Raw genomic sequence first — 24,593 nt, forward strand, 5'->3', positions numbered from 1 at the left:
TTCTTTCAAAATATTTCTTCCCGATAATTCCAATTTGAATGTCTTATGCTTCCTCGAGTCCAAATTTTTAAAAGAGAACTGAACCTAGTGATGTGGACAAACCCTTTAAACGGAAGTCAATACTGTTTTCTACTTGTTGTCATTAGCGCCTTCCAATAAACGAAAAAGCCAAACGCAAGCCATGGGGTGCTAATTACAAATAATTAGCTCATAGTAATAACGAGAACATGGAAATATCCCAGAATTTGGTTTACGATGGGGGATAATAATCTCTCATATTTTAGTCGCTTGGATCCAAACAATACAACCTCCATTTGCTGCCAGTTAAGTAATGTGATGCTTGCGTTTTAAGACCCAACGAAAATGAGGCGTTTGATTGTTTCTTCCATACCATTGCATTATTAGTCAATTACGCAAAAACACGCGTGCTCTGAACCAATATCACAGCTTGTTCACTTGTGCCAAATTCATTTGTGCTCTAGCGTGCTGCAGGTAATCGTCAAGCGGCGTTGATGTTGACAGTTTTAAAATCAGAGGATTCTATCACCTCCAGGTTTAAGCCAATGGATAGCAGATTCTCGCCTGTGAATATGGCCTCCTCGAGGTTTTATCTTCCAAGTTCACCTACTGTGCCAGTGTTCCCGTGTTCGCCTTATTATGGTGGATATGTCAGACCAGAGATGTCGTTCCTTCATCAGGGTAAAGATATTACAGTATTGCCTAGTTATACGAGTCACTGTTACCACTCAGCTTTACAAGCCATTCCGTACCATGCCATCGATGAAGAAAAACCAACTCAGTCCTACATTGGTCTCATTGGCAAGGCAATTCTAAGCTCTCCACAACAGAAACTTGTGCTAGGCGACATCTACAGCTACATACTGACAAGTTACCCTTACTTCAGGAATAAAGGACCAGGATGGCGGAACTCAATACGCCACAACTTATCGTTGAATGATTGCTTTGTGAAAATGGGTCGTTCACCTAACGGCAAGGGACACTTCTGGGCAATCAACCCGATAAACTACGATGACTTCAGTCGGGGCGAGTACAAGAGAAAGAGAGCTCCGAGAAGAAATCGGGAAAGAAAACAGGACCAATTGACGACGAGCGAAAGGTTTACAACGCATGAGATTCCCTTTAACACTAACACTATTCCACGTGGATCAGAAAAAAGAGGTTTTCACATCGAAACACTTTTGTCCAACAAATGGGAGGAGGTAAATAGCAGTGAAGCCCACAACACCATGTCGGCATTTACTGTTGTGTCCCCGGGAATGGTGTGTACTGCTCAACAACTGCGTCAAAGTAGTTTACATGGACATTTGTCAGAGACAAATGGACAACCATCAATTAGGTAGTTTGTGCGCTACATGTTATAAACATTATGGTGTTAGCTGTTGACAAGCTGTGGTTCTTCACAGAAGTAACATATTTGCTGAATGTTTTTGCACCATAATTCATCATCTGTTTTTCATTGAAAAGAAAATATGTTTGGTTATTAAAGATATAATTAATTTAGATAAATAACTTTGTACATATTAAACATCGAATAAACACAGATAAGAAGTCATCATCATTAACATTTTTCGTCCACTGACTGTCAAATGGTATCTTATCAGAATGGAACATGTCTCTGTAACTGTTAAGTGAAGCTAAGGGAGTTGCATTGCGAAAACAAATACAGCTAACAAGCGTAAAAAGCGCAGGGAAAAACATCATCACTGTCATATTGAGTGAGTTGTGTTTCATCTCAGTAATTTAATGTATTGAGTAAAAAGGTAATCAAAATTCGGCGTTAACGACCGCCACCTCCACTCGGTTCTATTAACATGCAAATAGAAATTTCTAGAACAATAAAGCAAACAAATAAGCAAACTTGGCTATTGTGATTGCATTTCCTAAATTTTAATTAACAAAAATTAGAAGTAGGAAGCTTTTAAACATTGTAGAAAATGTTTGTATTCACCCACATGCAAATCAATGGTTCCACTGATCTTCAAATTAAAATTGGGCTCACTGCATCACTCTATACATTCCAGTCAGGATTAAAATTCCATTTTCTTTAGGCAAGAAGTGATTTACTTCTACGCCCACATCTTTTGACTCAATGAAAGAACAAAGCAATATGAATTAAAACGCGCAAATGTTGTAAAAGGATATCATCGATTATTTTAACTTTGGTTGAAACTGACTATGCTTCGAAATAAAAACGCCGAGAAGTTAGTGATCATAGGTTTGAATTAAGGCGTGCCTATACAGAATGAATGTATCAGCTAATTATTGAAAATTACCATGTCATAAAGGTAAAGTTTATAAATATGAGGTCGAGAGCTTCTAAACACTCGGCACTCAATTTGGATCCCCGTCTTGTTGCTGTTTACTTTCAACGTATTTTTCCTTGAGCAGCATAATGTTTAACCCAAAGTGAATTAAGTCGGTGATAGGCTGAGATTTAAAGCGTTATACGGTCTGTACGGGCTCGGCATTTTTTAGTCGTGTCGTGACGTCCAAACTAGCTCCCTGAACTCATAAAGCGTGGATAAACAAAACATTTTATTCTCAAGAAATACTTAAATCAGATTATATGGACTGAGTAACCCAGATCATCTTAAAAACAGCGCAGCATTCCAATTCAGTACATACATACGCTTGGTGAAGTGAGGGCGGCAATTCTAAATGAGCCGCAATAGGCACTATATCTACCAATCAAATCTTTTTACATTGTGGTCGAAAAAACAAAGTCAGTTTTTTTCGAATAAAACCAATATGATCAGTATATCCGCCGTGGCACATATTGTATTCAGAGTTTTCTTGAACCAGCATTTTTGTTTCTTACGTTCTCAGTACGATATAAACGGTTCCAGTGCATCGCTTATTTATCATTTTAGAATTGTGAAGTAATCCACGATTTACCTCAAACAAAACTATCGTTAGTTACATAGAAAAGAATTAAACCAATTAACAAAACGATAAAGCAACCAAAATTAAAAATTTTTCGCCACGGCGCAACTTTAATAACAGAAGCCGTCACCAAAGGGTATTAACTGATGTATGAATTGGTCCGAGGACGTGGACTCAACATCAGTATTATTGGTCTTGTCGTCTCGTTACCGTTCAAATTCATTCAGTGCTGTTTTTTTTTTTTTTTTTCCTGGTTATTTTTTCAGCTTCACGATTAACTACAAAACTATACGATGCAAATAAAGATGGAAAAAGAAGAATATTGACGGTACTTTACATTTGTGATCGCAGAAGCGGTGTTATGTAATGCCAAATTTCTAGTGGTAAATTAACAAAAAACACTTCACTAAACTTCATACGATTTATAGAACCCTTGAGTTGGCCTGTTTACCTGCCAGCATTCTTTAAATTCTCGCCTAGTATTAGTCAAATCCAAGTGCTTATCAATTTTTTATCTATTCTCATCTTCAGAGAGTATTTACATCTGAAACGTCGTTAACACTGAATGATGGTAACTTTTCGATGAAACAGAACACAATTTACAGCCGGTGGTTTCTGCGCCACTGAGATAAATTAAGCTTTTATTGAATGCTCATTTTATTGTCTCTTTCTCTTTTCACTAGAAATATCCTAATACTTATTATAGGCAGCATTTATCTACCGGCTCCTAACCTATATAATTTTGTAAACGTCTGTCTTCTTGGCTCTCCTTACTCCGAGGATGAGCACAATTCCTACCGGGAGTATTTTGCTTTACAACAATAGTTTCCGTTGCCCAGCGTCTCCAAACAACGAAGACCTACACAATACCTCCAAAGCTTGGTAAAAGTGCTCTTGTTTTGCAGACAAATAATTCTATAATAGTTTGTCTTCTGTTATCATCCTGTTGGTTTTACTTCTTTGGTACTTCTTTCCAGTGTCAGACAAAAGTTTTTCTATGTGGAAACCTCTTTTTTCCAGTCCAATATGATTGCCAGCGGTGTAAAGGTTCATTTTGTCCTGTGTTGTAAACTTGCTATCATGTTCGTTTGTCTTCATAAAACCTTTTGCGTTTGTAGAAAATTCTCGATTTCTTCTTGGAGCTCTCTTTCTCTTGTATTCGCCCCGACTGAAGTCGTCGTAGTTCATCGGGTTGATTGCCCAGAAGTGTCCCTTGCCGTTAGGTGAACGACCCATTTTCACAAAGCAATCATTCAACGATAAGTTGTGGCGTATTGAGTTCCGCCATCCTGGTCCTTTATTCCTGAAGTAAGGGTAATTTGTCAGTATGTAGCTGTAGATGTCGCCTAGCACAAGTTTCTGTTGTGGAGAGCTTAGAATTGCCTTGCCAATGAGACCAATGTAGGACTGAGTTGGTTTTTCTTCATCGATGGCATGGTACGGAATGGCTTGTAAGGCTGGGTGGTAACAGTGACTCATATAACCAGGCAATACTCTAATATCCTTACCCTGACGAGGGAACGACATCTCTGGTCTGACATATCCACCATAATAAGGCGAGCATGGGAACACTGGCACAGTAGGTGAACTTGGAAGATAAAACCTCGAGGAGGCCATATTCACAGGCAGGAATCTACTTTCCATTGGCTCAACTCTGGAGGTGACAGAATCTTCTGATTTTAAAACTAACACACTGGAAAATGAATGAGCTTGGCACAATTGAACAAGCTGTGATATTGGTTTGAGACACGCACGTTTTGCGTAACTGATCAATTATGCTATTGTTTCTTATAGCGGAAATGGTTCCAAGTTTACTGTCAAATGTTCTTGATATTTATTACTAATTTAACAGGTATATGTAGATTATCAACATTCTCTCATTTCTCAGGCTATTGATCGGTTAGAAAACATTTTTTTAAAACCAAATCTGTAGCTTATTACTGAATAGAGATTCACGATTGTGATTTATACTTTTAGTCTTTTTTTTTATTACTATAAGGTTATTATTTGTAATTAGCACTCCACGCCTTGTGTTTGGCTTTTCTTTCGAAGTTGTTTGTTGGGAGGTGCTAATGACAACGCTTTAAAGAAGCTTTTACTTCAAAAGGATATTCAATTCATTTTACTTCAATCCCTTGAGACACCATTGACTGTGCCTTTTACAAATCAAAGCCAAACTTCAATCTTCACAACAAATCTCATTTGCATTCTGCGTCAAGTTGTGCGGCAGATAACTCTGCTTTATCGCAAACTTACAACAAGCACCAAGCAAACGAGTTCAAATTACCGTTCACTTTGCTGTTGACGAGGCGTTTGTTTAGCATTGTTTGTCTCAAGTGCTAATGGTAACGTTATTGTTTACTAATGGTAGGGTCTGACGAAGGGGCGTGATTATTCCAACTCAAAACAAAACAATTACTGAGCTGTTTGGTCACTTTTAGAGTTGCTTTGTACGTTTCATTCAAGACAGAGAATGAGGGAAGCAAACCGAAAAAAAAGTGCCAGAATCACTGACGAACAGTGACCAAAGCAGAAAGAAACGGCGATTTTAACATTGAAAATGTACTTTTTATCTTTGATTTAATATCTTATAAACACTTTTATGGAAATTCTGTCTATTGCGGTTGCATGTACCTGAATATAAAAACGGTTTTTTCAATATCCAGACACTTTACTCTCCACTGTGCACTTGCGTTGCGGACACTCCAGCATGTGGAGAGCAATTCAGGTTTACCTTTTACCACTTATGTTTACTGAAGATAGAAGAAAAAACAAAGTTTTATTTTCTATATATCCGCTTATATTTCATTTGCCGATATACATTTGTTCCATCTTTGCTAACATTGTATTGCCAGTAGTCAATATTGAGTTCACACGCTAACGCTTTGTTTGTGTTTTCCACTTGATGCCCATTTGCCACACGACATATCCCAAAAAGCTATTTGAGAACCAATGTTTATAACATAACGATATTAAGCGTCGAGTATATCTTAAGTTAAAGATCAACAGCATTATTTCTCACGATAGTCAGAAATGTGTTACTATTTAAAAGCTCTTTATACACCGGTATGTTTTCAAGCATCTATACTGATCTCCAAAATGATTTTATTATCAGTGCTAACGTCGTGAACTAACACGGTGGACTTGGTTTCAAAAGTCGGCAGTTTTCATTATAGATATATAAAAAAACACGTGTTTTTATGCTGTTAAAGTAAAGATTCTTTATTAGGCCAAACGGTTACTATGGCATGCTGTGTCGTCTTTGTGTAGTCATTAATTTCATCAAAAAATCGCCAATGAGCTTTGCATCTCGACTATAGCGAACTTGGTCGGTGCCTAAACTATAGTTCGTTTTCGTCTATATCGCGTTCTGCCGTTACAAGTAGAGAAATTGTCGGTTTGAGAAACATTTTTGTCACCGACTTCGTTACTCGGATTTACACCGCAATGAATAGAAGACGTGTGAAAATGTCTCGGAACACCTCACAAGCTTTGCCTGGCCGATAATAACTGTTACTGGCTCGTTCATATTTACTTCCCCGATTATTTGTTTTATCCTTAAAGCCTATGCACTAAACGAAAGGCAGTCCCTAAAACAGGTTATTTACTTTGCATACAGGCGGATCGTAATATTTCTTGTGAAGGCAACGTTTGTTGGAGCTTTTTAACCTTACTGTCATCATTGGTAGAATAAAAACCTGGAAAAACGATAAATTGTAACATTCTCTCCTTGTAACGTCTAAGCAAGCAGACATGTTTCTGCAAAGATCGACTAGGCTGGGACTCTGTTTGCAGAGTACTTGATAAGATCGACTAGGAATCCATCACGGCTGGGACTGTGTTTGCAGGGTACTTGGACTCCCTGCTGGGACTGTGTTCGCAGGGTAGTCGACTGATAAGATCGACCAGGATTCCCGGCTAGGACTGTGCTCACAGGGTACTTGATGTTATCGACTAGGAATCCCTCCCGGCTGGGACTGTGCTCGCAGAGTCAATCTATAAGATCAACTTGTACTCCTCCCCGGCTGGGACAGTGTTTCTGGGACTGTGTTCTGGGACTGCGTTCGCAGGGTACTTGATAAGTCACTTTGTTGTTTTTCGCGCTTTACATTAACTTCACTTTTGAGAATGCGGCAGCCATCAACATTGGCAACTTGAAAAAGTACAAATAACAAACATATTGATCTCGAGCCTCTCTATTGTGGAAGCGGAGAGGAATGACATTAAAAAATCTTATATCGGCATTGTGATGACTCCGAGGACCCTGTGGGGCAATTTGGGGGCATTTCAGCATTCACGGGCCAGTGATAACACTTCGTTCCTTTATGATTCAACTCCTTGCAAACATTTGGCATTAAGTCACATCTAAACGCAGGTTTATTTGTTTGGTTTAGCTCATCAAGTGAGATGTAAATTCGCATTGAATACTGAGAGAGGAAGAGAGGTGAAAGTCGTTAACACTACATTTTGATTACGTTCTCTTAAAACTACAATCACTGAAATTGAATGCAAGTTAGATCTTTACTTGTGTATTTGAGTTCTATTCCCACAGACCTATATATCTTACTGCGCTATTTTCTTCAGAACGTCCTTCACCTGCGAGCTAGCTCTACAGTTTCAACTAGAAGGAGAATCGATTAAACATTTAATCTACCTAAGTCTTTCTGTTTAACTTCTCGAATTATTTTCTGGAATTAAGCATATTACATAGTCACTTATATTCCTCTTTGAACAACGCCATAAAACTTGTTTTATTTGCTATTAACTTAGATCAGTTCAAAAAAAGTCCTTTTTACACCTGTTGACCTACAACTGATGCTCAACATAGCAATTCTACCCCTGTGTTTCATATTTTGTGTTTATCTATCGATATATATTGTTAGTACAGCACCATCTACATGGAAATGTTAACTTCTGAATTATAAACCGCTGGAGTCCAGATCAAGACTGGTTTTAAACTACTTTGACGCTGTTTTCTACGGAAGTTGACGATCGATCCCTAAGACACAACAGCAAATGCAGACGTGGTGACGTGGCTTCCACTGTTCTCCTCTTTCCCTGAGTTGGACAAAAGAGTTTCTATGTGAAAACCTCTTTTTTCAGTTACATTTGGACTGCAGTCCATGGTGTAACAGTGCATTTCACGTACTGTACACTTGCCAACATCATTCGACGTCACCATCTCATCCCATTTTGTCGCAGTTTGTCTCTTTGCACATCTTTCTGTTTCGGAACGCTTTTGATTTCTTCTCGGAGCTCTTTTTCTCTTGTACTCGCCCCGACTGAAGTCGTCGTAGTTTATCGGGTTGATTGCCCAGAAGTGTCCCTTGCCGTTAGGTGAACGACCCATTTTCACAAAGCAATCATTCAACGATAAGTTGTGGCGTACTGAATTCCGCCATCCTGGTCCTTTATTCCTGAAGTAAGGGTAATTTGTCAGTATGTAGCTGTAGATGTCGCCTAGCACAAGTTTCTGTTGTGGAGAGCTTAGAATTGCCTTGCCAATGAGACCAATGTAGGACTGAGTTGGTTTTTCTTCATCTATGGCATGGTACGGAATGGCTTGTAAGGCTGGGTGGTAACAGTGACTCATATAACCAGGCAATACTCTAATATCTTTACCTTGATGAGGGAACAACATCTCTGGTCTGACATACCCACCATAATGAGGCGAGCATGGGAACACTGGCACAGTAGGTGAACTTGGAAGATAAAACCTCGAGGAGGCCATATTCACAGGCGGGAACAGTCTGCTTTCCATTGGCTCAACTCTGGAGGTGACAGAATCTTCTGATTTTAAAACTAACACACTGGAATGTGAATGAGCTTGGCACAAGTGAACAAGCTGTGATATTGGCTTGAAACAGGCATGTTTTACGTAATTGATTAATGATGCTTTGTACCTCCAAACAATCAAAAACCTTTAAAATATTGGATCTTACACGGAGATCTTTCATCTGGTGGCAGTAAATATACATTTACATCTCTTGACAAACATATTAACAACCATCTATTAAAAATGAATCGAAGACATTCATTTCACTAAATACTTTTTCCATACGTAATGGTTTTCAATATATGGGTGGCTGATGAATGTTCATTGGAAATTTTCTATTCATTTCAATTATCACCCTCGTCTTTTATTTAGCATATCTTTATATAATGTTTATCATAACTCAAACAAGTTGTCCTACTTATTTTAAAAGGAAGTTAACTCCATTCTCCTTCAGTTCATTTCGTTTTAATCCCCGAGGACGACACTTTCTGTGGTCTATAAACGAATAATTGTCCTCAAACAACATAAAAACGAGCTGTAAGTCCAACTTTGCTTGACACTTGGACAACATAACTGTTCGTGATTTCTGTGCCAGGATTTCTTAATCTAGGTTTGCGGTGACGCAAACCTGGGGCACTCCTCAGAAGGCAGTTGTATTTGTCAATGAAAGAGTTAACTGATACTTATCCGCCCACATATTTGTTGCCTATTGTTGCCTAACGTGCTGATGCTGACGTTATTGTTTATCAAATACAAAGGGGCGTGATTATTCGGACTCAAAACAAAATAATTACTTACTTGTTTGCGAAATCTTTTGAGTCCATGACAGAAGTTGTTTTCTTTCTCAGTCCAAAAAGGACTACAAATGCCTTGGTTACTCGGTCCGGTCTTTTCGCGGAGACAAATATCTTGGAACGATGTTCACTTTTGATATACACTAGTCATGAAAATACGGACTAGCCTTACTTCAAGGTGTCCCTCTTTTCTGATTTTTATCAGAATGATCGGTAAATTACTGTATTTTTTGTCTCTTCATGCTATTCACGTGCTCCTTGATGAAATAAACAGTCCAACTGGTAGGAAATGAAATGGAACAGTCCTTTGTACTGGAAGGTTGTCGAATGGTACACACTGATATCATCTCATTTTACTCGCTGTATCGTTTTATTTGTCGGAACTGAATTCCACGCAAAAGAAAGCGTTACTTTCGTCAGGAGTTCCTTAAATGATTTGTAGATTCAAAAATTGATTCAGAGATTAAAAACGTCCTGGTGTTTTTCTCCTCCCCTGTTTACGCCTGCCAACAGGCTGCAAAACAGATTATGGATCAGTAATCTAGGCAAAAATTCAATAGGCCACTTTCGTATTCTCGGTATGACTCTCGGTATTGGACTGGAACTAGCCTGGAATGGAGGCTCATGCGGGGGAATATCACAAAAAAGAGATGCAAGTCATTTGCATTCGAAGAGACTCCCAGCATTAGCCTCAGTTGCCAGCTAGTTCCATTCCAATACCGGGAAAACGAAAATGGTCTATTGCAAGCACACGGCCATATTACCTAGTGACCTAAGCAAGAAGCAGAAAAGACCGTGGTGTGTGATGGTCCAAGAAAACAACTCCCTCTGCCCCCCTCCCCGCCTCACCACCCCCACCCCCCCTCACCACCCCCACCCCCCCCTCAACCCCTTCCCTAGAAGGGACATTTTTTAATTCCACATAACAGTGCTTATTTTAATAATAAAACAATTAAAATATCGCCCAGAATGCTGATTCACCTGTGTGACTGCACAAGGAGACTATTGGGCTCTGCGAGCAAAACACTTATCACCTTATCGCAACTCAAGACACAATTCAGATTTGATTTTATTAAGGAACTTAACATCTTATACGCATATCTTTGATGCTTAAGGGAAATTACAGTAACTAGATCTCCAAAACCTGTCTTTAAATTTGTCCATTATAAACCTTTCGTCTGTTGTTTTTTTTTGTTGTTGTTGTTTTTGTAGGATGTTGTTGTCACTTGTCGTCTATTTGTGTAAGTAGGCGAGCTGAAAGTTATGAAGCCTCTTCTTCATGGCGTTTTGACAAGAGATTTCGTTTCAAATAAAATGTTGAATTTTTTTTACATTGGAGAATATAAAAGCCTCTATTCATTTACTTTGCAATTTATTTCCAGTTTTGTTTCTTAAACCAACTGGTTCTGGAATACATTTCCAGTCAATATTATATTTTTACTATCGATGTTTGTATATCAGCCTTCATTTCTCTTTCCATCTGCCAGCTTGCACTTCAGCTTCCGGGGGATCACTGGAAGGAGTTACGGCCTGTAATCTTTTTAATTCGCTTTGCATTGCTATTAACCGTGTGGAGCTACTACCAACCTGAGGAAAAGAAACAAAAAACATTGGCCAATGCGGTTATTGTTGCTAAAAATAATACACTGATTCCAACTTACGGGCTGTGATAAATCTCCCTCCGTTTTCGCGTTTTTCTCTTTCTTTCTCACATTTACAAAATGAAAAATACTAATCAGACTACTTTCCATGGAAAATTTAACAAATTGACGTCAGTTTTGTCTGTCCTGTTATTGAACATGAATTTCGTCATAGCATTGTCAAAGTTGTTGTGGATCCACGAGGCGATAGCCGATAACGTTAGATGGATAAAAGAAGGGTTAAGATAAGCCGCACTTGTGGCCTTCCCGATACGGTAACTGCTCCATCTCATACATCATAGAGCCACTTGTTTACGTACACCTACCTTTAATTTCTTTTTAACAAGGGGAAGAACCGTTTCCAACACAAATGAAGCATTTTTCAGGATGAAGTCATGCTTTAAGAAAAACAAAAGATACTAACGTTTATTAAAAGATTTATTGTCTTGAAGGTCAAAATAAATATTAACAGGATGAAGTGAATCACAGTAATTACAGCATGTACCTTAAACAATAATAAGTAAAAAAAAAAATACCAATTTCTCCACAGTCTTGGGTTGTCTTAAAAGCGCGGTTCCTGCGCGCCGAAGGCCCGCGAGCGTAGCCCCATACCTAAGGAAATTTGGTAACTCTTCGAGCTAAAAGAGCTTGGCTGTCACGTGACTCTCCGCACTTTCGCGCGTACACACGACACTTGCAAAAACTTATTAGCTTTCAAGGTCTTGTTTTCTTTCATAACAGAAAAAAATTCCTCTTTTGGCCTTGAAATGGAAAGAGAAAACGCCAAGCAACGTTTACGAGGCACCAAAGTGGAAAATCAATCTTGTTGGCTAAGAATACCAGGAGAATTTTTCTTTCCTTCGATGGCCGCGAAGACATGACGATCAATGCCCTTTCAACTGCGTTTTGAATAGAGATGGCCGTTTTAATGCAGCTTTTACGACTTCAAAAAGATGGTAATTTACAGTTGTCAAAGACTGGTAAAGTAACAGCCGATAAAATGACTGCAAAGCCATCGGCAAAATAATTACAGTCAATCATAAACGAATTGTGGACCATTCTTTCTTCCTTTGGCCAGCTTTCGTTGAGAATTTTAAGCTTTAAAAGCGAACACGATTTGCTATTTGACACTCGCACGTGGTAATTTGCATGATGTATTGACATAAATTTCCTCCTTTTGTATGTTGAATTCACTCGGTTGAGTGGTTATTTTGGATCGGGACCTTTCTGTAGATCACCTACGGGTGAGAAAGCTTCCCGTTAAAATATCATTATTATTAAATCCTAATTGGGAAATTTCTTTAAAGGTTACTATTTCGAGTAAATGATAAGTATTTTATGAGAGTTCCGCTTTTAGCCTGGGATAAATCAACAAGATATCAGAATTACATGTGATCACATGTATATTTTAGCTGCGGGAGAAGGATTTAAAGAATTGAGAGATCACCACAGTTATGAACGCAACCTAGGCAGTTGCGAAAATAATGCCTGGAAAAAATTCAGGCTCTCCAATACCGGTGCGGTGTTCTACGAACTGAGCTATCAAGCTAACGGGGAGCAGTGGTCAATTTAAATACATTGATTCAGCTAAGTGGGTGAATACGAAAAAACACAAACAGCAGAGTTCCACTGCATACCTGGTTCACATAACGACCAGACTTGAGGATGGCCTCAAACAGGACAACTTGGTTTTCAAATAAATCTCCGATACAATCCACAAACACCGGCTGAAGCTGAAAATTAGAAGAACGCTTTAATTCCAAAAAAGAAAAAAACATTGTGAAATAACTAAGACACCCATAAGTCAGCATCGTGGAATAAACTACTTTAAAGGAATGGTTTGACGACTCGGACATGTGTAAGCTATAACGTTAGTCCATTTGATTCCATTATTTACGAAGAAATCGAAAGTGAACTGATGCGTTTTATGGAAAATTTCCTTTAAAAAAATTAGAGATCAGTCGTGCAACAAGCCCAGTGCTTTACCTGTGGTGTATTGACACTTAATCCATCTGCTAGGAAACCTAACACTCCTTTAATAAAGGTGACGGTAGCACCGCTCAGATCCACTTTGTTTCCACCTGCGGGGTGAACACATAACACTCCACTCAGCTAGAGAATCAGTTTCTACCAATAGGCTACCCAAATATGGTCGGGGTTCCTCACTAGGAAATGAATTATTAACATTTCCTTACAGTCACAGAGGGAAAAACATAGCTTGCAGTACAAAATGAAATGAGTGACTGCATTCGCCTCTGTTACCCCGAGTGCTTCACGAGCCTTCAACTATCCACAAAATCTTATGTTAGAATTTTGACTCCATCCAGCCAGTCTTGCCCTGGTAACAATCTCATAGCTTCCGAGTTCCTCATGCACTGCAGCTCAGTTCGTACATGTAGTCACCTATTACGAATTCTAAGTTAAAGTTCTTTTCTCTGTAGCCACTTACCAACAATAAGATCGTTGAAATTCTCAACACCGAGGCTTTCCATTTCCCCACACAAGGTTCCCAGTTGATCTGTTTGACCCTCGAAGTCCATGGGTTTCCAGTTAGCTTCCTGTATAAGAAGAAACCCATGAACTATATCATTGCTGCTTCATGAGACATTACTCAAACCTGACTTGATTTGGCGTTTAGTTTCCTTTAAATAAACCTACATTGTAGGTCCAGATCTCCATAGCACAGTGGGGCTACGGCAAAAAGGCTTGTTGTTACTCTGGCGACTTTTAAGTAAGCTTAGAAAGTTTTAGTTCTAGTCAGGTACGGTAACTTCAATAAACGTCTTTACCCTGAGAAGACAGATGATCTTTTAGAAACTAATATTATGAAAAAAAAATGTTCGCACAAAAAGCTAGGAACCACATAACAGTAAGTTATCTCACGCTTGGATTCACTGTCATATCAGACTGCGGATAAAGTGATATCTACCGTAACTCTGTGCCTTGCAAACTTCACCATCTGGTCCCTGGTGTCCAGGAGTGCTTCTACGATGTCTCTGAGAAGCATCTGCTGCATTGAGAAAGTCAAGTCCAGGCCTATCTCGTGCAGCTGAAGCATAAGATAATATTACTTTAATATTTTCATTATTGTAATTTCTTATTTTGAACAAGAGTGAGTGCAAATAAAGATTGATTGATTGGATAACAACAACGCGATTAGTGACAAGTAAGTCAGTAGCAAAAATTAAGATATTATTAATCATTTTAGCTTGGATGTTGGTCTTGTCGTGCAAATATTCTGAAAGAATTTGCAAAAATATTATTTTAAGATTATTTTTGTACCCTAGATTACATTGCTGCATTAAAGCATAACGCAGGCTTATCTTATGCTCTTGAATGGTAAAAGGTACATTTTGAATGATTTCTGTTACCTTTTCACATTGTTGTTTTGCCATACTAACACAAACACCAATAGCTGCCACGCCCATCTCTCTACGGAACACTTGGCAGGAGAAGCGAGACACAAAGTGCTGCAGTTCAGTATTGGCCCACACTACAAATGCTGCCAGTCAAACAACACCAAAAACACCGCTTACTGACAGTATAATAACAGAAATAGGAACAGAAAAGCCGCGTGATCTTTCATGACTCCCTGCCGTCAATGTAAATTTAATTACAAGGCATGCATTTCCTTTTTTCGCATTCTAAAATGCAATTTCCTCCAAGTTTTTCCATGTAATACTATAGTTACTACATCCTGCAAGCAGAGCCTTTTCTTACGGCAAAAAAGATAAAGAAAAAAGAGATAAAAGAGGCTCTGCTTGTGTAATTACTGTGACACCACGTGAGCACTGTATATCGAAGTTAAGTGAACAATGTCCGTAAATCAAGTAATAAAAACACTTGTGAAAGTTTGACCGAAAAATAACTTTGTGGAAATACTTGCCTATGGCCCGTGTTCCTACAAAACTTCTCTTATTGCAAATTTCCAGTCAGGTTTTAATAACTCAATAGAAAACACGGAATTTTTTTTCGTTTAATGGATATCAGTTTTTTTTGACAAAGTTTTACTGACCCGAGCTGAAACCTCTGTTGGCAGAGAACACTTGATCAAACTCCTTGCCAGTTTCTATGACACTGCTAAAGAATGCACTGGACAGCTTGGAAATGTACAAAGACGTTGCTCCTTCAATCTTCAGTTGTCTAAACGACAGAGAAAACTGTATCTTTACCACAATAAATATCAAATGTATCTTCATATAATGTAGCAGTACTTGTAGTATTGTATTTGTTTTTATTTATAAGTAAAATCAATACCGGTAATTGATTTTACTGACAAGTGAAAACAAGTTATCCTGGTGTTGAGCTCAGGATGAACAGAGTAACCATATAACACATCATTCTGATGGCAACAGACCTCAGTGAAGAAACATTAAATAAAACATACTTTACTGGACCACTTTGAAGATGTCAAGTAATATCAACAATTTTTCATATTTTTATAGAAACAAAAAAAAAACCTTTGTAGAATTTAATAAACATGTGAAGTTCATAAGAATCCATTGCAAATGCATGGACATATGGGGCCCTAGACTTGACAATTCTTTGAAAGGAAAGTATCAGAAAAGCGTCACATCCTTGAAGTGGCCCATTACAAGGACTGAATCCACACATGTTGATTTTCTGTCCTACTCTAATAAGCTTTCTTAAGTTAATTTCTATCACCTTACCTGAGACTATGTTTGATGGCTTCACTTCTGTTCTTTAAGAAAAGCTGACATGCCTGTCACATTCAAGAAATAAAAGTCATTGTTTTAAGAAATGTAACTCCACTTTAATAAGCCTTAAGAATGATGAACAGCTTGTAATACGTTGGCTCTGTACTTAAGTCAGGAACAATGCTCACGTGATGGAAAGTTCCTCATATGTATCTTAAAAATAACGATCGATTGACTGATCTTAATGTACGTACTGGTACGCTACATCCCTTCTCTATAACCTTGGATTGACTCGTCCCCAGTCATCTCATATTTGTCCTTCAATTAAGAAGGATGTACGCGTCCCCTTCATTGCAAGCTCCGCTTGACAGGTTCCATGTCTTTCATGAAATAAGAGGTGCTGGGGTAGAGTCAGGGACTGAGTACCTAAAAATAATCTAAAATACTCATTACAATTGACTCAGCTGTCACATGCGTCTGTCGCAGCTATTTTGAAAAGGCTTTTGAATCACTTAAATGACAGTTTTTGTTACCTTTTTTCATACTCCAGCCTGAAAGAGGTATCCCTAGCTGTCAGGTGAAGTCTCCCCATAAAGTCCATTTTAGGGAGTACACCTCCAGGGTTTCTATGTAACATAGCAACTCTGAGTAATCATTTCCTTTCACTCACAATATGATCTAGCGACACACCTCAGAAGCTCTTCCCAGTCGAACCAGTAATGACACAGCTCGTCTGGTAGCCCGTGGTCCCACATGGAGTAAAAAGCTTCGACTACAGTCAAGTTCATCAATAAGAGCATCTACCAGCAGCTTCACTCGGCGATCCAAACGAACTCTGCACACACACGTAGAAAATCAAATAGTGTTAGAAATCCAATAGGCTTGAATATATATAAAAAAAATTACTGTCATAAAATAAAAATTTGACAATAGACCTTATCATGGTCTTCAATACCACCTTGATGGGTAGGCAAGGTGGTCAGAAATTACAGTGTTTGTATGGGAATCCAATGGCAAATAACTTTTTCCAAAATTGAATTGAATTTTACACAATTTGTGAATCAAAACGTTAAAATACAAGGTAGAAGATTGTATTCACCGAGTTTGGAGGATGTAGCTTGGCTAGAAGACACTCAGTAAATTTTTCTAATTTTCCATACATTGTCTGTAAATTGGCTGGGTAGATGGATGTCTAGACACGGTTCATAGGAAGAAAATTAGACAAATGTATGGAAAATTAGACAAATTAACTGAGCATCTTCTAACCAAGCTACATCCTTCAAACTTGGTGAATAAAATCTTCTACCTAGTATTTTAACGTTTTGATCGCAAATTTTGTAAAATTCAATTTAATTTATTTTTTCGAATGACTTCACTAAACGGCATCAGAATGGCTTCAAGAGACAAGTACGTGACACATTTGAGGTAGGGAAACTTTATTTCAAATTAGATAGTAATTTACACAATTTTTTTATGATTGGTGACTTTCCTAGACGATTCTCTATATACACAAGCTGTCCCATACACCACGTATGCAGAGTCAAATTTTGAGCTTGGGAAGCCTGTGTTCAAGATAGTGTCGAAAACTGTGATAAGGTCTATACTTAGAACTTTTTTCTGTCTTTCATTTTAAAATTGTGAGATTATCAATCACTGTAGTTGCTAAGGTTTGTTAGGCTCATATTGGGTCTGAGACTTGATATCACAGAATATCACACCAGTAAACACAGCCTCTGATTAGCAAAATGCAAATTTGGGAGGCAGAGATTTGAGCTCTTTATACTGTGTGTATTATCATTGGTTGTAGTTTATTAAACCTTCTTGTCAACATATTTAAAAAAAAAATGACAAAACCGTTTTCTAAAAACTATCATGGAATTATCATGGTTACAACAATATTATTCTGATGAGAGTTGTTGATTCCCAAATGCACTTTAATTCTGATGAGCCAAGTTATACTCAGATGTGGAATTTTACATGTAAATGAGCCTTCCCACCTTCATATGTCAGAAAATTCTGCTATACTCCTAACCTAACAGTCTTCTGTAAAGCTTGATGAATTATACACGAACATAAGTGTGTGAATCTCAATTTATTTTAATAATTACTGTAACAGCACGAATGTGAAAAAATAAAATTAGCTTACTTGATTTCTTTTGCTACTTGAGAGCTACTATTCTCTTTTAAATACTGATTCGCTGAAATGAAGATAATGAAATATTATTAATAATTAGTCCGCTCAATACACAAAGTAAAAGTAAAGCCCTTTACACCCAGCTGGCTCATAGCTCTCAGTGCTTACATGTAACTACAGTTTCCACAGTATGAGGTGACTTGGAGTATTTCTACTCTACCCCTCACCTTGCAGAATCTTAAAATGTTAACTTAACCATCTTAAAAAAGGCAAAAATTAGAAAATCCTTTGACTTTTACGTGTACATTGTTATTATGCTGTAGAGTGTGGGAATTGCAAGGTTCCTGTGTGTCACTGAATAGGAATCAGCACTAACTCACTTCTGTCTATCAACTCCATGGCCCTTTCAAAATCTCTTTGTGCTATAAACATGTCTAAATCCTCTGGGAGGTCTCTAAGCCAGGCTTTTCCCACCTGAAAATAATGAAAGAGTACAAAACTAACTATAAGGGTATATCACAGAACAAGGTTTTTTCCTTCATTGGCAACTTTATTATTTAAACTCTTTCAATGCAAGAGTTTGCAAGAAAAGGAAAATTATTACCTTGATCAATTTAGAACTTGTAGATGCAGGTGAAGATGATGCAATAGGTTCTACAAGTGCAAAAACAAATTAACTGTGTTATTATGCACAAGTTGTAAGTTACTTCAAAATATTTTCTCTGCTGTTTTCAAACTAACAGCTTTCTAAAAGCATTTTCCACTGCAATTTTCTCTAAAGAGTGGTCATCCACTGGTCACCCAAACAGTACAGGAAAAAAAGCACTTTCACTTACCTTCATCATCATCAAACGGATTTGTTGAAGTAGTTTCTTTGAAAGGATTTTTGGAATCATCATCATCATCATTAGTGAAGGGATTCTTGTCATCATCAAGGAATGGATTAGTGTTCACTGAATGTGCACTAGTCCCTTCACTTTCAACTTGAATGTCACCTTGAGAGAACTCTTGTTCCAGCTTCAATTTGAAGTTCTTTTTACATTCTTCTATTCTATCTAACCACTCTTTCTAAGAAGCAGAATTGAATAAAGGGCCCCATATAAGCTATTATTAATAGCATAAACTCAGTACAACTTAAAACCAATTATTATTGTTAGTAGCATGACTTGACTCTACATTTGTCAGTCCTTAAAACCACTACAGATCCAGGAAGGTTTCAAATAGTGTACAAGTACTACATAAGTGTCACAGTTGACCTTCAAAATCCTTGAAATTAACAAAATCAACCTTTGCCTGTATAACTAGTTCTAACATAAAATACTCTGACTAAAAGCAGATCAGTACAGCATACCAACAGTCAACTTTAATGAAGGCATTGCTGATCATCGCAGTCATGCACACAACTTAAGCAGTTGTGAAATTAAGGCCTGAAAAAAAATCAGGCCTGAACGGGATTCGAACTCATGACCTCTGCGATACTGGTGCAGTGCTCTACCAACTGAGCTCTCAAGCCAACTAGGAGCTGGTCACATTGTGAGTTTGTAACATACCAGTAGATGATGAAGAATACACGTGAACATATGAAAGATCATATATTTCAACTGTAGAGAAAGATATGAAGAAATTGCTGCTAAAAATTGCTGCATTGTTGCTAAATTCAACTCTAATATAAAGCAATTCGCTTTCGTGGCATCCAAAATACTTGAACTTACAATAATTCAATTCTAATATATTTGGAGATGGCACAATCTCAAACAAAGATGTTCCTGCATGATGTATTGTATATAACAAAATTAACCAAAAGACTGATTGTCCTAGAGACTTATTGTTACTTGATACTAACACTGTATTTGTCTCTTTACCTTGATCTGTTTGCTTTCAGCCTGATAGACATGAGTCTCTGGAAAAAGAAAAATCTTAAAAGCATCTTTCAAACCTACAAAATAAAAGATTGTTCAATATTGAATCGCAAATTAATTAAAAACCTATCGGAATAACAATATTATTTTGTGGTTTTGCATTGCCTGGGTGGATTGATTACAAACAGCCAGATGCACATACCGTCTGCACTTGTCATGTTCACTACAGCAACATTTTCAAGTTCAAACAAACACTGGTACTTAAAACGGACTGGACCACGCCTACATATAAATAAAAATAAAAAGTTTAAGCTCAAGTTGGTCATTAATAATTCGTTTCTTCCACAACCATTCTTCACTTCATTGCACAATGTTTCTCCCCTCTAATGGCTACTTAAGCCCAAACCACATTCCTTCCCTTCTCTGTTGACCACAGCCACTTTGCCAACTAATAGCAAAAAGTAAGTTTACCTATTGTAAACACTGCATAGTCACTTCAACTCTTAAACTTTGTTTTCTGTTGTATATCTACTGATATTTTTTTAACATAGTAAGTTTCTGTTGTATATCTACTGATATCTTTTTAACATAGTAAGTTTTCACATCATATATTGTGATGAAAACTTTGTTTTATTTCAATGTTTGGTGAGCATCATGTTTAGAGGATAGCATCATTAAGATCTGTTTGACATTGTCAAGAATTACTGGGGTGACAATAAAATACAACTTTTCATTGGCAGAGTTATTGAGGTTTTGCATGACTGGCTCACAATTACATCAGTGGAACCGAACAGTCGGGGAAGTAAATCCATTAATTTCCAAGTTAACCCCAAGTCAAAATACCCTCAGGAATCATTGGTCAGTGTTTTTTTTTTTTTTTAACAAAAGCTGAGGACTAAAATACAGGAATGATGTGAGTCTCACTTGGGACATTTACCCAAATACTTTATCCTGTCCCAGGCAACCAGCATTTGCAAACCAACACTGAAATTACTTTCAGCAGCGTCACCTGGTTACAACCTTATGGTTGCACATACCTGTTCTGGATAATGTTTGCTACAACCATGCTGTCATGTAACAGGAAGGCATTTACTTTTGATCTCGGAAGAAATGTTTCAGGATCCACTTCAACCAGGTCTCCCTCAAATACACAATTTACATCAGTTATATCCAGGACACTCTATGAACATGAAAAAAGCTATTTATTTAGTTATATTATGTAAATTAATAAAGTACTTATAAGTTAATTATTTAGTATACAGGTCTCCATTTAAACCAATTTTGCTTAATAATTTATTAATGTTGCAGTTCCTCGGGAGTATTAGCTTTAAATACCCCAACAATCACAAGCAACAAACACGCAATATATGGCGTAAAGGGGGAACACCACTCCGCAATTGGCATGACAGATGAGTGTAAACAGAGTTTTAGAGCGTAAACAGTTCTCAAGCTTTACATGTACTTATCTCCCTGGCACTATGAGCCAACTCCGCCAGCATGTGCTGGATTGGATGGATCGGACAAGAAGAGGCATAAAAGAGCGTTAAATAGAGGCACTAAATTAGCGAAATGAAGCTTGGGGAAGTCGCTGCAAGACTTAACCGATAGCGTGACACAAGAGGTGAAGTCCAGTTTGTTATTTATAGTAATGAACAACAACAATAAACCTCCAAAGGGAGGGAAGGGTGGGAGTTACAATTTTGAGGGCTAACTAAAAGTTACAGTAGTGATATGACAAGCGAATGATGCTTAAGTCCAAGCTAAGACTCTTTTATAGCTGGACAAACGTCTGGGTTTAGACCAATATAAAATTATGTACCATGGAAAGTACAGAGCCCATGCGGCTTTGAACAAAACAAGAATAGGGTTAAATTTAAAAGACTAGCCATACAAACACATGATATAATTAAACCAGACGTTGTTGCAACATGCATGCATGCAAGGCTATTGTGAATATTGTTTAAACTAGACAAGAAAGACTTATATACACTGTAATGTTCTAACGCATAACAGTTCTACTGCGTTACATTTAACAATAGTAAGCTAGTGATATGTAAATAGCATCACGCTCCATTAACTGTGCTTTAATGATTGTTTTTAAAGCTTTATTATTGGACATGCCTACATGTATATAAATATTGCTTATAAAAATTAAGTGACTATGAATGATGATGTGGGTTGTTTTCATCTGGACTTAATAATGGTTAACAAATTTTAAAAAAATACAAATTTGTCACTTACAGCAAGGCCCTCAACTGATTCAATTGAACTGCTACCTTTTTCATCTTTCTTTGACGGTTTTGTTGAAGAACTGAAGTCTGAAAAACAGTATAGCAGCAATAGGTGCATAGTTAAGAATACCAGCTGTCAATGTTAACAGCACTGAAGAGTAACAACTACCAACTAACCAAGGATTAGCAGTAAAGCAAAAATTATTCACTTCAGTTATTCAAGTCTTGCTCCCCTACTAGCAAATATGACTATGGAAAACTCAAAACAGTATCAGCACCAAATAGAAACCATTCATAAATATGCTTACACATAACAGAAAGCTGAGAACAGGAATCAATTGATAATAATGATAAAGTAAAATTGGCTATTGATGCAAAATCTATAGTACATAGATCTAAATACTGAAAATTAGTTCACTTATTAAGTTTCATGTTTACCTCTCTAATGCCCATATTTTCTTATCTTTTTCAACTTCTCCTATTTTTTCCTCAGTGAGGATTAAGTGAAGTTTCTCAAGAAAATGTTTGAGGGAATGGACATAATTTACAAATCAAGTAATATAAAGGAAATTAAATTTAAGGGGGCTAGTGAGAATCACTTTCCAGCTAGTACGGATAAATCATACATTTAGTTACAGCTTGCTTAGAGGACAACTCCAAGAATTGGTTTTCTTCGCACTATGAAAAATATATACTGGTACTGGTATTAAATATAAAAATAAAAATTATAACTTATGTATTAAATATTTAAACATTCATCACCTTGTGTTCCAAATAAAGACATGTCTTGCTGGCTGCTGAGAATTGATTTCTGTTCTGCTAAAAAATGTCCCAGTTGATACATCTCAGCCTCCAGGTCTGATAAATTAATTTAAGGGAATGATCCTTCAAGGTCATACTAAATTAAGTGTAAATTACTTCTTGAACATGATTATCCTTCACACCATTCCATCTTATATCCACCTGGTTACGAAAGTCAGTTCTTGAGAGCTTATTTTTTCAGCATCATTCAGGGATTTGGAGGAAAAGTTGGGGTAAAGAAAAAAGGGGTTATTTCAAGGGAAGATCACAGTGACACTTAGATGTTTTATAGGAGGGTAAATTTTGATTTTTCTCATCAACAGGGGGTTCTGGGCACAAAATGAAACGGCCATAATTGCAAGACCAAAAAACTGTGTGTGGAGTAATCCTTTCACACCCTGGTAGCAAAGCAAGTCGCACTGTAGATTTTTTGGTATTATTTTTTGTTTGTTTATTTGTTTGTTTCTTAGATTCAAAACTGAGTTTTCCCAGGCAGATGATGTTATCCCTAGCTATAAAAGAATTTACAAGAGCAACTTAAAATTTTTGGTACAATTGTTGTTGCGATAATTTTCAACTGTGAGTTTTCTCATGCGTACGCTGCAAACAGCTATGATATGATTTTAGCCTGGCATCGTTAGAATTTCTATAAAACATGATAATATAAACAGAAGATTTGCATTAGAGCATGTACACAGTTCTCACAAAAAGTAATGGTGTTGTTTCCATCTTAAGTTCAGAATCTCTGGCCAATCACAATACAATCACAAAGGAATTGCACAGAAGTCACACCCAGTTTACAAAAGCAATACAAGTGCAAACCCCGTACAGCAACAACCGAAATGAGGATTATCTGCATAAGTTAGCCTTGAAACATACCCGGAAACATAGCCGGAAACATACCCGGAAACATACCCGGAAACATACCCGGAAACATACCCGGAAACATACTCCTCCCAATCAAAACAGCACCACCAGCACTCGGGTATAAAGGCACCCTAACCTGCTTCTAAACAAGCCAACTGGAAGTGCAAATAATGAGCTACAGGAAGGATACCCTTTTTCTTTCTGGTATAGAACTTAACTTTCAAGTTACTACAAATTGTAGAATACAAAAAAACCTACTGGACAGTAAATTAACGGCCTAAGAACTGTAAGTCAGAGACAAGTCGGAAGTGCATGTGTTGTGAAGCAAAGTCAACAGCCAACAGTCTATTCGTAATCATATTAAATGCGAATTTGGTAAGATATAATTTGATCTAATTCCAACTCTGAAATCTGTAAATCCGACAATTAGCCTGACAACTTTCCTCAAAAGATACATGATATTTCCTTGGATGTTTCGATGAACTGCATATAATTCTTGTACACATTTTTCTTCAAGCTAACAGCCGTTTCTTCGCTCAGAGTCTGAATACGTTTTCGATGATCTTGCAGTTCGGCATCAGTGTCACATTGTGCTGATAAGTCCCTAACATCTAGAACAGATCAACAATCAAAATATCAGAACTGTACTTTCTAGATAAGGCTTATTTTAAGGATTATAGAAAACTCGGTTGCTCAGCAGAAAGCTTATCATGGATGAAATGCATTGCTAGTTAATTTACCGTCCTTACATTTTTCAGGATCAAATGAAGAATTTGTAAATTTAAAGGCGAGTAGTTGCGATACATCGTCCATTTTGAGCGCCATATTTGTTTTCAATACGTCCTCGGGTAGCATGTCATGTAAGGAAACACAAGATGTCCAGAACGTCCATGCCCTGGAGGAAGAGAACTGGGACAAGGCGTAGAGTC

At 37.5% G+C, this 24,593-nt stretch overlaps 4 protein-coding genes across 7 annotated transcripts; 1 reads left to right on the forward strand and 3 right to left on the reverse strand.

The window, feature by feature from the left end:
• The first annotated feature begins 322 nt into the window (after window positions 1-322).
• On the forward strand, window positions 323-1,362 carry LOC145483105 (uncharacterized). The gene has a single exon (XM_081461711.1). The coding sequence runs from the start codon at window positions 513-515 to the stop codon at window positions 1,359-1,361; it is 849 nt and encodes a 282-aa protein (XP_081317837.1). The 5' UTR covers window positions 323-512; the 3' UTR covers window position 1,362.
• Window positions 1,363-3,346: 1,984 nt separating this feature from the next.
• On the reverse strand, window positions 3,347-4,599 carry LOC145483106 (uncharacterized). The gene has a single exon (XM_081461712.1). It carries the CDS (start codon window positions 4,546-4,548, stop codon window positions 3,820-3,822), a length of 729 nt encoding a protein of 242 aa, XP_081317838.1. The 5' UTR covers window positions 4,549-4,599; the 3' UTR covers window positions 3,347-3,819.
• A 3,148-nt stretch (window positions 4,600-7,747) lies between these two features.
• On the reverse strand, window positions 7,748-8,832 carry LOC145483107 (uncharacterized). The gene has a single exon (XM_081461713.1). The coding sequence runs from the start codon at window positions 8,663-8,665 to the stop codon at window positions 7,904-7,906; it is 762 nt and encodes a 253-aa protein (XP_081317839.1). The 5' UTR covers window positions 8,666-8,832; the 3' UTR covers window positions 7,748-7,903.
• Window positions 8,833-10,442: 1,610 nt separating this feature from the next.
• LOC145482587 (exocyst complex component 8-like) lies at window positions 10,443-24,570 on the reverse strand. Of its 4 annotated transcripts, XM_081461185.1 has the most exons (21): window positions 24,414-24,570; window positions 24,120-24,275; window positions 22,759-22,854; window positions 22,007-22,083; window positions 20,803-20,945; window positions 19,968-20,047; window positions 19,769-19,842; window positions 18,743-18,974; window positions 18,511-18,560; window positions 18,287-18,380; window positions 17,919-17,970; window positions 16,463-16,607; window positions 15,785-15,837; window positions 15,130-15,257; window positions 14,486-14,616; window positions 14,044-14,163; window positions 13,564-13,672; window positions 13,101-13,195; window positions 12,752-12,847; window positions 11,441-11,512; window positions 10,443-11,061 (listed from the first exon to the last, which is right to left on the reverse strand). In XM_081461185.1, exons 1-21 carry the CDS (start codon window positions 24,517-24,519, stop codon window positions 10,939-10,941), a joined length of 2,232 nt encoding a protein of 743 aa, XP_081317311.1. In that variant the 5' UTR covers window positions 24,520-24,570; the 3' UTR covers window positions 10,443-10,938. The 4 variants fall into 4 exon arrangements, 3 of the variants coding, with proteins under 3 accessions (XP_081317311.1, XP_081317313.1, XP_081317312.1); XM_081461187.1 differs by lacking the exons at window positions 24,120-24,275; window positions 24,414-24,570 and adding an exon at window positions 23,701-24,112 and having other exon boundaries at window positions 22,759-23,664; XR_014048782.1 differs by lacking the exon at window positions 10,443-11,061 and having other exon boundaries at window positions 11,435-11,512; window positions 12,171-12,847.
• Between the last annotated feature and the right edge of the window lie 23 nt (window positions 24,571-24,593).

The sequence above is a fragment of the Orbicella franksi genome, chromosome 3, assembly GCF_964199315.1.
Source record: "Orbicella franksi chromosome 3, jaOrbFran1.1, whole genome shotgun sequence".
NCBI classification, from domain to species: Eukaryota; Metazoa; Cnidaria; class Anthozoa; order Scleractinia; family Merulinidae; genus Orbicella; species Orbicella franksi.

Bases quoted from the DNA above. Each gene is read 5' to 3' on its own strand.
- LOC145483105 (XM_081461711.1), top strand. From the start codon at position 513: ATGTTGACAGTTTTAAAATCAGAGGATTCTATCACCTCCAGGTTTAAG.
- LOC145483106 (XM_081461712.1), bottom strand. From the start codon at position 4,548: ATGGAAAGTAGATTCCTGCCTGTGAATATGGCCTCCTCGAGGTTTTAT.
- LOC145483107 (XM_081461713.1), bottom strand. From the start codon at position 8,665: ATGGAAAGCAGACTGTTCCCGCCTGTGAATATGGCCTCCTCGAGGTTT.
- LOC145482587 (XM_081461185.1), bottom strand. From the start codon at position 24,519: ATGCTACCCGAGGACGTATTGAAAACAAATATGGCGCTCAAAATGGAC. The intron at 15,258-15,784 runs GTAAGGTGATAG...TCTGTCGTTTAG, and splicing joins GCCATCAAACATAGTCTCAG to ACAACTGAAGATTGAAGGAG. The intron at 11,062-11,440 runs GTAGGTGTACGT...TCTTTTCCTCAG, and splicing joins TTGTTAAAAAGAAATTAAAG to GTTGGTAGTAGCTCCACACG.